This window comes from Phallusia mammillata, chromosome 7, assembly GCF_965637545.1.
Source record: "Phallusia mammillata chromosome 7, kaPhaMamm4.hap1.1, whole genome shotgun sequence".
NCBI lineage: Eukaryota > Metazoa > Chordata > Ascidiacea > Phlebobranchia > Ascidiidae > Phallusia > Phallusia mammillata.
The window spans coordinates 9684296-9696468 of NC_137258.1; the positions used below are offsets into that span (position 1 = coordinate 9684296).

The 12173-nt window shown below is 35.3% G+C and overlaps 4 protein-coding genes across 5 annotated transcripts; 3 read left to right on the forward strand and 1 right to left on the reverse strand.

Annotated features, from left to right (window-relative positions):
- Positions 1 to 87: 87 nt before the first annotated feature.
- LOC145237177 (ubiquitin carboxyl-terminal hydrolase 39-like) lies at positions 88 to 5261 on the forward strand. The gene is made up of 13 exons (XM_080099945.1): positions 88 to 216; positions 290 to 471; positions 632 to 725; positions 1284 to 1421; positions 1476 to 1628; positions 1725 to 1828; positions 1891 to 1936; positions 2050 to 2203; positions 2270 to 2337; positions 2497 to 2685; positions 3727 to 3869; positions 4115 to 4250; positions 5001 to 5261. Exons 1-13 carry the CDS (start codon positions 181 to 183, stop codon positions 5151 to 5153), a joined length of 1596 nt encoding a protein of 531 aa, XP_079956071.1. The 5' UTR covers positions 88 to 180; the 3' UTR covers positions 5154 to 5261.
- Positions 5262 to 5329: 68 nt separating this feature from the next.
- On the forward strand, positions 5330 to 7447 carry LOC145237178 (uncharacterized). The gene has a single exon (XM_080099946.1). The coding sequence runs from the start codon at positions 6005 to 6007 to the stop codon at positions 7307 to 7309; it is 1305 nt and encodes a 434-aa protein (XP_079956072.1). The 5' UTR covers positions 5330 to 6004; the 3' UTR covers positions 7310 to 7447.
- Positions 7448 to 7831: 384 nt separating this feature from the next.
- Positions 7832 to 11400, forward strand: LOC145237183 (uncharacterized). The gene is made up of 6 exons (XM_080099953.1): positions 7832 to 7976; positions 8033 to 8140; positions 8465 to 8609; positions 8671 to 8772; positions 9489 to 9665; positions 9735 to 11400. The coding sequence occupies exons 1-6, from the start codon at positions 7893 to 7895 to the stop codon at positions 9854 to 9856; spliced, it is 738 nt and encodes a 245-aa protein (XP_079956079.1). The 5' UTR covers positions 7832 to 7892; the 3' UTR covers positions 9857 to 11400.
- Positions 9392 to 11886, reverse strand: LOC145237181 (inositol monophosphatase 1-like). Of its 2 annotated transcripts, XM_080099950.1 has the most exons (9): positions 11769 to 11886; positions 11582 to 11704; positions 11402 to 11482; positions 11207 to 11340; positions 10684 to 10788; positions 10471 to 10625; positions 10297 to 10405; positions 10086 to 10237; positions 9392 to 10024 (listed from the first exon to the last, which is right to left on the reverse strand). In XM_080099950.1, exons 3-9 carry the CDS (start codon positions 11471 to 11473, stop codon positions 9918 to 9920), a joined length of 834 nt encoding a protein of 277 aa, XP_079956076.1. In that variant the 5' UTR covers positions 11474 to 11482; positions 11582 to 11704; positions 11769 to 11886; the 3' UTR covers positions 9392 to 9917. The 2 variants fall into 2 exon arrangements, with proteins under 2 accessions (XP_079956076.1, XP_079956075.1); XM_080099949.1 differs by lacking the exon at positions 11769 to 11886 and having other exon boundaries at positions 11582 to 11739.
- Between the last annotated feature and the right edge of the window lie 287 nt (positions 11887 to 12173).

Here is a 12173-nt window from a genome sequence, read left to right on the forward strand (position 1 = left end):
TACACCCACGTTATTTTTTTTCTTTTTGTTATAGTAAATGGTATTCTTAAAAAGGCGTGAAAGAATATTTGTTTCCTTAGGGAATTTATTGCAACTTTCCAAAATTCTTCAGCTTTAACCTCGAACAGTACATATTCATTTTTTAGTTTATTCCATTCCATTGTAAGTAAATTTGAAAATATGTCAAACGTAAAGAAGGAACCAGGAACACCTCAGGTAATTTGTCAAAACTAAATTACCAGATCTGCTTTTTGTTTTGTGTAATCTTAAAATCTCTTGTAACGTTTAGGGGGAAAAAAGAAAGAAAAGTGACTCACAAGATACTCCGGACAGCAAAAAAGCTGTTGTTAAAAGCAATTCCATCCATGATTTAGTGGAAGATTACTCATCTGGAGAAGATGAGTATTATTACAAACAGGAGTCAAATGTTGACCGCAGCAGAAGTTGTCCTTATCTTGACACCATTAACAGGTATAAAAATCTCTTTTTTATTGAAACCACAACTAGCAACTTACTTCTTTGTGCTTAAGAAGGCAATAAATATAAAAGGAACCTGATTTTTTACACATAAAATACATACAGTATTTAATCTTCTGGGACGACTTCCATGATCAAAATAATTGTCTTTTAGGAGTGTCTTGGATTTCGACTTTGAAAAGTTATGCTCAGTATCCTTATCTCATCTAAATGTATATGCTTGTTTGGTCTGTGGAAAATACTTTCAGGTACCTATATGAGTTGTTGTTGTTGTTTATGAAGTGTTAGTTAACAAGCAGATTGTTAGCTATTTTTAACTGGGATATCTTTAGTAGTACTTTTCAAACTTTTTATCTTACATGACCTTTTTTTTGTAAATAGTCATTAATTTTAAATCACTTTATTATGGGTCCCCTTCTATGAAGGGGACACATATTGTTTTTGTTCGTATTTCTTTTTTCTGTCTAATGCTGGTTTGTTAAACGCGTTTGGTCAAGAAAGAGTGCTCCAAATTTATTGAAATTAGCGCATAAACCTCCTTATTAAACCCTTGTTACATCACAATTGGCGATTAGATAACAAGCGAATACAAGACATTGAAGGCTCGCGTCTTTGAGATAACGACTTCCTGTTATCACGCAGTGGTAAACGGAACGTTTTTGGCCTGTTTAATTTACGCACGACTTTTTGAAAAGGGGGGGGTCCGGACCCCCAACCCCCCCTTGGATACGCCACTGGCTGAGATCAATACATATGTTTTGAAATGATTTAGCATTTTAGTTTAATAAAGACTTTTTGTATTCCAGGGGAGAGGCAGAAAATCTTACGCATATACCCACAGCGTTGAAGTGAACCATCATGTTTTTTTGAACTTGTACACCCTTAAGTTCTATTGTCTGCCTGACAACTACCAAATTATTGACTCTTCGCTTGATGATATTACGGTTCGTTCAATTTTTTATCCAAATTTTTAAGCTAACTCATGAATGTGTTTGCAGTATGTGCTAAATCCTACTTTTACCAAGCAACAAATTAAACACATGGACAGTGACTCCAAGCTTTCTCGTGCCTATGATGGTGCTACATACCTTCCAGGAATTGTTGGCCTGAATAATATCAAAGCTAATGACTACTGCAATGTCATCTTACACGTAAGTGGTTGTTTTTTTCCTAAACAACAAATCTGTGACTTAACAAAATGTTCATATAGTGGTCCTTAAATCCCACTGAAATTATTTTTCTGTCAGGCCCTCTCAAATGTCCCACCACTTCGTGACTACTTCCTGAGAGAAGAAAATTACACACACCTTAAGCGTCCACCTGGAGATATTATGATCCTTTTGACTCAGAGGTAAGGTTTAAATGTGTATTATGCAAGTGTAATTTTCAAACTATTTTTTCATCTGGATTTAGGTTTGGTGAACTGATCAGAAAACTATGGAATCCACGGAATTTCAAGGTGACACTTGTATATTATGTAAAATACTTTTGGAGCATTTTACAATCACCAGCAGATTTTGTAGCACAATTCTCAAGTAAAATGAGAATAAATTTTATGCACCAACTTTACAGGCACATGTATCCCCACATGAAATGCTGCAAAGCATAGTGCTCTGCTCAAGGAAAAGATTTCAGATAACCAAGCAGGGGGATCCATTAGAGCTACTGGGATGGTTTTTGAACTCTTTGCACCTTGCATTAAATGGAACAAAAAAGAGAAACAGTAGTATGTATTAGTTACATTGCATTTAAGTTTTTTGTATGTATTGAATTTTATTTTGTTACACAACAGGTATTATTACTAAGACGTTTCAAGGTGAAATGAAAGTGTTTTCTAGAAAAATTCCAAATCCAGAACTGGTAAGATGTGTGGAAAGTGTATAAATAATACCGGTGTTTGTAAACACCATACTACTGCTGTATTGTGCAATTTTTGAGCATTTGATGAAATTTAATAAGCCTACTTGCCATGTTTGGTACAAAGTGTTTTGGAGCTTTTAATTGTCTGTTGTGTTTTAGTCTGATGAACAGAAAAAAGAATTACTGACCACCGAGGAATACCAGGAAACTATGACAAAGACTCCTTTTCTCTACTTGGCTCTCGATCTTCCTGCTGCTCCACTTTACAAAGATGAATTGGAACACAACATCATCCCTCAAATACCTTTGTCCACATTGCTAGCTAAATTCAATGGATTGGTAGAGAAAGTGAGTCAATGTATACTTCATTTTTTTCTAGTGATCTGTGAACTTGTGACTTTATGCCTAGAGATATTTTTCACTACTGCATTATACACTTACAGCAGGGGTCTGCAACCTTTCGCATGCAGCAGACCAAAACCAAGATTGTCCAAATTGCTCACCAAGCAGTTTACCCACAGTCCAACATAAAATTTGGTTGCTTTTGACCTTGGTAAAACTGGCTAAATATTATAAAAAGTTGGCTGAATTTTTTTCCAAGCGATAAAACTGCAATTCCACAATCTTTGTCTTAAACCCTTAAAACAGGGCAACTTTAAAATATGCAATCGACAACTAGCAATGTAATATGTGATGCCCACGCTTCATACAAAAATCTACTCTCAAATATGCAGTTTAACTTGCGATTCAAATATATTGCCTATTTTTGAGTACATGGAGTGCATTTTATTTCTGTTGTCCAGATAAAAAAACACTAAGTGAACACTGTGAACAGAATAGATTTTGTTCACTTGAAGTCCGACCATTGCTTTGATTGGGCTTTATTGGAATAGATTTCCCAAATTGAGTGGGCATATTACATTGCTAGTTATGAGTAGCCCCTTGAACTTGTATTCATGAGTGTGTGGGTTTGATTGTAAGGTGAAGGTTAACAAATGTGATGATAAAACAAAAACGTTCAAAACAAAACGTTTATTTGTTTTTTCATTGGTTGCCGCCCCCTGACTTACAGGAATAGACATGTTATGGAAGTATTCCCATGTTTTTTATCATAAAAATTCATTTATCCAATGGAACACTATATATGGATCTGTTAATAAGTTTAATGGTGAAAATAACAGCCCAAATACAAGTAAAAAGCAAAATGCTTTATTTTTCAAACATGAGCATTTGCCGAAACGTTTGAAAAATAAAGCATGTCGGTTTTTACTATTTGGGCCTTTATTTTCACCATTAAATCATTTAATCAGCCTCTTTTAAAAAACGTCCAAGGATACACATAACCTTTAAACTGAAATAGTTTTAGAAATAAATGTTTTATGTTTTTAGGAATACAAAGGGAAACGAGATTCAACAATGAAGAGATTTGAGCTGACACGACTACCACCATTTTTGATATTTTATATCAAGCGATTCACCAGAAATTTGTTTTTTACTGAGAAGAACCCAACCATTGTCAACTTCCCAGTCAAGTAAGAACAGTGCAAAAATTTTATGGATCTTAATGTCCACTTTTTTAGATATTGCTAAGCATTTTGAAAAAAAGGGTGTATTGTTCAATGATCTGATTTAAGCCTTTTTCAATCTTATATATATATTAGTGTTTTTTCACTGTAAGGTTCCTGTAATTGGTTCCTGTAAAATTTAAGGAACGTTTAAATAAATGTGAACAAAAGTTGTCACATTTGGCTTTGATACTACATTTGATGTTGTGTAGAAACATAGACCTTGAAGAATTAATTGCTGCTGATGCCAATGTTCCAAACACATGTTATGATCTGGTAGCAAACATTGTCCATGATGGTGACCCTAACGAGGGAAAGGGATCATACAGAGCTCATGTTTTGCACCCAGTAAGTTTAACAAGCATTGAATGTTTGGCTTCATAGGCTGACTGAAATAACCTAGTCAAGTGGTTTAGTTAAAAACATGAAGTAGAGTTTTAGCTTGCACATTCTGTATCACACTGTTGGGGATGGGCAATTTGAAAAGTAAGTCAAGGGGATCCGAATCGGGAAATAACGGAATTCAAAAAGTTGAATTAAAGTGGAAACTGTGATTTGTCTTCAATCGAGTTTGCAATCATATACTCGTTCATGTGTTTTGGTTCTGTAAAAAAATTGTCAATTGCACACATTGATTGTACAAGTAAACACACGCACAAGCATGTTAAAAGCAGGATTGCAATGTGTAAAGCTATTTTTGTTGTTGTGAACATACAAGCTATAACTCATTTTTGTTAATGGTACCACATTAAAAAACAGCATAGATTCCGGCCCTTTATATTAATACATCTAGAAGAGTGTAATTACCTTCTTTGCATACAATTACATTCTTTGTGAGCAGGAACCAAGAGCGAAAACATGTTTATCAAATTTGGCTTGTAATGGGTGCTAAAACCTCCATTCAGGGCTTACTAATAATTTGGGTCCGTATTAAACGTGTTTGCTGTGCCGTGTGCCGGTAATCTCATTATTTTTGACGACCAAACCATTCATATTCCACACAACGCATCTGAGACTTGGCCCAAGCATGCCACATCCACTAAAAGTGATTGTTGGACGCCGCTTGTTAGTTGTTATCACTTCCGCTAAACTTTACAGGGGTCCAAGCAGTGGTACGAACTACAGGACTTACACGTATCTGACATACTACCGCAAATGATCACACTTTCAGAAGCCTACATTCAAATATGGGCTTTAAGAACGGACGACAACAAGAATGGCGCAAGCAAAATGGCTAAAATGGAAACCTAAAGTTATCTTTAGCAAACCCGTTAATAATAAAATGCAAAACATAACTTGTTATTTGTGTTCGTTTCATGTTTAGTTTTGTGTACGCAATACAGTTTTTAAGTAGCTGAAGGCAGTTGTTGTATCAGCCATTTTATTGTCATTTGTTACTCACTGTTTTTGGTGGCAGTCATAACAAACTTAGATTACACAACAAAACCGACAGTTGACCTTAAAAGACGGATTACGTTTCATGCGTAGTGTAACTAGTGTGCGCGTAAGCCCTGCACGAAACACAAACTCGTGATAAATCAACAAACTAAAGTCATTTCACCGGAAAGTAATAGATGTCGGAGGAGTGAATCATTGCAAATCAATGTTGTGATGTATGAGTCAATAAAATAAGTTCGTTAGCAGTTCACGCGGAATGCATGCAAAGGTTTTGTCCTCTGTTGGCATTGATAGTTTATTAAGTTAGCATAGCTGTTGATCAACTAGCAATAAAAAGTACGCAACTCAATATTATTTGGTAAGTGTTAAAAACTGACATAATTATTATCAGCAAGACCAGTATTGTTTGTAGCGCTGCAGCAATTATGACACCGGGAAAAAGGTTTCTCAGAATTTCGCTGACTCAAATCAGTAGTGTATCGGGCTGCCGGCGCTGGAGTTGTAATTTGCTATTTACAGCACTAGCAGATCAAGCTAATTTGCCTTTTTAATGTTTCATGGCGGAAGCAGTGGCTTTTGTGGTAAAGTTTCTTTCATTTAGAAAACTCGAAGCAAAATATAACATGTTGCTTATTGTTTGTTTATATTGTTAGATTTTGTACAGCATTAATAATTTGTGTAGTGTTTAGTTTCGGTTTGCAAAAATGCAGATGGAAGGTGAAAATATCACTTGTGTCAAGACATCCGGCGAAGGGATAATGTGCAACGGAACTGAATACCTTCCAAATGCTGTCATATTATTTCCTACTCCGTGGTTTTGGATATATCTTGCCATTTATGTGGCATTAGTTTTAGTGGCTGGCCTCATGAGTGGCTTGACTATGGGTCTTTTGTCACTGGATGTAATGAGCTTAAAAATTTTGTCAACTAATGGAAAGCCACAGGAACAGATTTATGCTAAAAAGATTCTTCCACTTGTAAAACGGCATCATCTTCTTTTAGTTACTTTGCTGCTTTCCAACGCTGCAGCAGTAGAAAGCATGCCATTGTTTCTTGACAAAATTTCAAACCCAATCACTGCAATCATTGTTTCCGTCACTGCTGTTCTTATATTTGGTGAAGTTGTGCCACAAGCCTTGTGTACTAGATATGGTCTTGCAATAGGTGCTACAATGTCACCTTTGGTATGGTTTTTAATGGGCCTTACATTCATTATTTCCTGGCCAATTGCCAAGCTATTAGACTGTTTGCTTGGAAAAAATCACTCCACATTTTTCAGACGAGCCGAGTTGGGGGCATTGGTTGATTTACATCAAGACCAAAACAATGCGAATGAGGAACCATTGACTGATGATGAAGTTTTGGTTATCAAAGGTGCATTGTCAATGAGAGACAAAACAGTGGAACAAATTTGTACCCTGATTGGCAGTGTATTCTCTTTAGATATCAATGGAGTAATGGACTTTGATACAATGGACATCATTGTAGCTAATGGTCGTTCTAGAGTTCCAATTCGTGATGGCTCAATGGACAACTTGCTTGGATTAGTGTTAGTGAAAAATCTTATAAAAATCGATCCTGAGGACAACTTGCCAATTAGGGATGTTTTTGCAAATCATCAGAGGCCCTTGTTAAGTGTACAAGCAGACACACAACTATATGATGCTTTAAACCTCTTTCAAATGGGCAAAAGTCATATGTTTGTAGTTGTAAAAAAGAGGGAAGGGGTTTCAAATAAGACAACCTCTCTCCTGAGCATGGAGGATAAAGTAGTGGGGGTTGTGACTTTAGAAGATGTCATTGAAGAGCTTATTCAGGAAGAAATTATGGATGAAACAGATGTCTCAGAATCAATGCAAAAGCAAATCAAAGTTGTAAAAGCAAGGGTTGCAAGGCAATCTATATCTGCCTCTTTAGGCAAATCTATACCATCTACCACTTCAACATCAGACCCTTTGGATGATAACACTGATGATACCCAACCACTTTTGCTCTCCATTGACCACTAGCAAGCATAAAGCTGCAAATTAGACAGTCATATTAGTTTTGCTGCTTTTGTTTTTTCTTTTGTAGTGCTTTATTTTTTGCACTGTTTCAGTTCACTTAAAGTATTTTCCTTTGTAAATAACTCAGATTTGATACCAGACTGTTGAATACCATAACACACTGCTCTGTTATAACATACATCTAAAATGTTATTTTTGTAGCCATCTGGTTTGTCATTGTTGTTTTTCACTCCTGTAAATTATTGGCCCTATGCAACATATGTCTGCACTTCTTGGCCATGGTAAACCATTGTGTTTTGGCAGTTGATAAATTAGTGTTGTTACAATGCATTTGAAAGGAACAAATATTGTGTGTTTGAGAACATTTCACAGGAATGCACTTAATGTTTACATTTAATTATTGTTTAAAAATGTTTGTGTACTGAGTCACTGTCAAATTAACTTGGTTTGTCTAAAATCATGTTGGTAAGATATGAATAAAAGGAGAAGTATTATGCTATTATATTGTAATTGGAATACCTACTATTTAGATTTTTAAAATCCAGTTGTATAACAACAAACAAAACCTAATGGTTGCTGCAATTCAATGAATGTTAAATTGTGTCGAACTGAACTACATGAAGCATCGTTTAATGGAAGAGCCCTCCAGTTACAGACTTTGCTAAATCAAGTAAGTTGAAAAATGACAATCTAAAAGCAAAATACAAGCTTATGTGTACATTTTAGGGAGGAAATGTAAACTCTAGGACACAAGAACATGACACCCCACTGCATGATGCCTGTTTGGGAGGAAAGCGTCTTTGCGTTAAAGTTTTGATACAGCATGGAGCAAATGTAAGTTATGATGTTGACTGATTCCCTAAAATAAAAATCAGGCAAAACTGTTTCAAGTGTAAGTCATTAAAATCCTTGAGAGCTTAATAAAGCCAATCTGGCACATTCCAAACCAACATCTTGCAAATATGTAGTTTATATCAGTCTACGGCTCAGTTAAGAAATCATTTTATTGCAGTATGTTAACATGCACTTGGTTGTGGTCATTCAGTACAAAAGTCAGACAAAATTGAGAATGTAGTTAAAAAAAAAAAACGATTTATTTTTTATTTTTAATCAAAATAGACATCTGAGTAACAGATTAATTTAACACATTTTTTGCAGCTTGATGCTGTAAATATAACAGGAAGGACACCTCTATACAATGCATGTTGGAATGGGAGTTCAGATTGTTGTACTATGCTCCTAAAAACAGGTGCCAGCCCATATACTGAAGGACTATCAAGCCTACAAGTTGCTATTGAAAAGGGTAAAAAATTGGGCGATTAACAAGGTGCACAGCTGGTACCTTAATGATTTGTTTTGTGCAGGTCATTGCAAGTGTGTGATTGAACTTATAAAGGCCCAAGCCAAAGAAAAATGCAAAAGTGGATCATCTACACATTTTACTTTGAATCACAAAATGAGTCTGGGTTTGTTAAATTTGTACACTAAATACTACTGACTGAAACAGGGGTTGCTAACATTTGAAACTATACCTGCCACCTATTTAAAGTATCCTGATAATAAGGGTTGTGGTGGAATAGGTCACAAACTTTGTAACTCTTTTTTCTTTTTTTTTCTGGCTATGAATGTACAGATGAATCTTGGTAATTGCATGAAAAATTTCCTTTAATGTTTGGAGCTGCAATTGGAAGATTGGTTGTGTCTGGGGGTTGTGCAACCCAGACTATTGCATAGCTTCTGAATCTGTTGTAGCAACTAGCAACCACTTGTGATGATTTGTGAATTTAGTTGGGCAATACGAACTTATTAAAATACATTAGGTCAGGGGTTCTTAACCAGGGGTGCGAGAACTGTTCCTAGGGGGTGCGGGGATGCTGAATCATTAAGGTTGGTTAGGTCTAATTCTATGTAAATACAAAAACCCAGGGATGTGAAAATTGGTTGGTGATTTGAAAGGGGTGCAGCAAGTAAAAAAGGTTAAAAACCACTGCATTAGGTTATGTTTGTGAATAAAATCTTTTTACTCCAGTTGATAGTGAAAGGAAAAGGCACAAAAACCCACACCAAAACAATCCTTTAAAAAAGTCTTGTATCTGTATCCAGTAAATGTATTGATTTTTAGTGATATGTTTATAAAAAACGATAAAAGTTCAAGTGTTTGCATAACGCTTTTAATTTGCAGAAAAGTTGGTTTGGAAAAATTCACTTCATGTTGCCGCTTGCACAGGAAATGTAAAAATGATTGAAACATTATTAAGTTTGGGTGCTTCTCCATACACAAAAAATGAAAAACAAATCACTCCAAAGGAGCTGACAGTTCCATTTTCAGAGTGCTATGAAGCATTGCATCAGGCGGAAAGTTAGTAAAATTGTTATGAAAGATTGCAGAATTATATTAATTAAATACAGTTACATTTATCTTTTACAGCAAACCCCAGATCACTAATGGGCACCTGTAGACTTGCCCTGCTTTACCACAAGACAATGTATATGGCCAGCAAAACAAACATTCCAAACGCATTAGAACGATATCTTCGTTGGGAGAATTAATTACATTCTAGGATAAACATTTGCCAATGCAAAACACAATCCAGTAAAACTAGTAATGATACTAATCTCTTGGTAACCGCTTGTGAACTAGTTTTGATGACAAAGCTGAAGCAATACTGTTGTTGGCTGCTGCTAAAATCCGTCGTGCCATCAGGTCCAATTCACCCTCTATTAAGCACAAAACATTACACAAGTGTTGATGCCTAGAAAATTTGGTGCCAAATCTTGCCTTCTGTGTCTAAAGAAACACCACCTGCCTCATCTAGAATAAGGGATGCAGCGCAGTAATCCCAGCAATGGATACCAAATTCAAAGTATGCTTCAGCCTGCCCTGCAGCCACTGCACAAATATTCAGTGCTGCCGATCCCATGCAATGAATGCTATTAAAAAGAGTATTGTTTGTTTTCTATACAAAGTTGAAAAAACTGGTTGCAATTACGTATGAACTGGTGTTGATATAATTGATCTGAGGTTTTCAAAAACAAAGTCCAAACTCTCTTGATCACGCGCTGATCCAAACTCCGCCAATATAAGTGACTTTTTAAGGTCTGTGTGGATTTACATGTGATTAGTAATTAACATAAAACCTGGGTTTGTTGCTTGATTTACTTACCAGTTTCACTAGACACTTTCAAAGGTTTACCATTACAAAAAGCTCCATGTCCTTTGATGGCAGTGTACATTTGGCCAGAAACTGCATTGTACACAATCCCTAGAGTTCTTTCTTTGTTAACGCAAAATCCTAGGCATACAGCGACATATGGAAACCTGGTTGATAGGTTTTAGAATGTAAAACAGACAAAAATCTACTAAATTCTACCAGCACCTGTGTACAAAATTTGTGGTTCCATCAACTGGATCAACAATCCAAGTTGGTTCATCTGTCAGGTCACATTTAAGGCCGTCAGCAACTGACTCTTCCCCAATAAATCTGAGTAACATTCCTTGATTAAACTCATGTGTTTATTCAGAGATCAGAATCAAATAAAAAGCGATTTTTTTTAAATCATGGTTTAGTCTTTTTTTACACCTATCTGATAGGTCAAAACTATAATACCTGTTCAATATGTCATTTGAAATGTAAGTATAACAACATCCCATATGTTACAATGCCTTTTTTAATTGTTTTGTTTGGCCTGTTTTTAACATTTTTGATGTTTATCCCTTGGTGCACTATGTTGATCTATATTGTTTCTATTTCAGTGTCGTATTTTACATTTGTGTAATTGGGATTGGTGAATGCAACAAGAAAAACAAAAAAAAATCACAAAACATTGTTATATACACCTGCACATTGAAAGCTTTTATGTGATTGCTAAATAATGAAAAGGAGAATATAGTATACTTACTTGTGTTTTGGGTAACATTGTTTTATGTCCTGAATAATCATTGCTTCCACTTGCTGATCAGTTTCAGTGACAAGATCTGTGTTGCATGATTTGGTTTGGATATTTTTGTTTTGCAAAAATGCTGCTTGTATTTTCTACAATACAATCACCATGAAGTATCAAATATTTTTGCAATAAAAGTAATGAAAAACTTACATCGCCTGCTTTTCGTGCTAAACTTGTTCCAAATGCCAAAATTTCGTCTAATTCTTCTTTGGTGTGTGTCATTGTGCAAAGCTGTAACAAATAAACTACTTAAGTTTGCCTATCCGAACATTAACAAACAGAATGCACATTTTTTCAAATAATTTTGAAAGAAACTATAACAAAAATTACCTTTTTTAGGCAAAACCGTATTTGAAACAAAAACAAACTTTAGTGAAGCAACGGATCTTGCAAGGAATGCTTTGGCTATTTGACTGTTGTAAGGTGAATTTTCTAATTACACTTTGTTTGGACCTGAAAGTTAACAATTGACATGACGTAAATTTAGGGAAATACCCCAATAAGATAGTTGATTTACCGTCTTGCAGTAATAAACATTGTTGGCAGTTAAAATTGTTTTCACCACCATTAATGTAATTTTATTGTCTCAAAACCCTGGTTTTCCAATTTGCTTAGCAAGTAGTGATCCCAACGACAACTGTAGCAGCAAATTAGAGGTTAAAGTATGTCAATTCATGTTTAAATGAAAAATTACTATTTTCATTATTTTCCGCAAAAGCTTTTATTATAGAATGGAAAAAAATTAACTTTCCAATGGCATGAAAAAGTCTCTGACAAACAAAGTTTGTAATAGTAGTTCCTTGCTGATCATTCAACCATTTTTCCAACACTGCGCAACAATGAACACCAGTGTCATTCTGGCAGAATAATTTCCCCTAAACACAAAAATTTTACCACAAAATTTCAGGTAACGTATCAAATG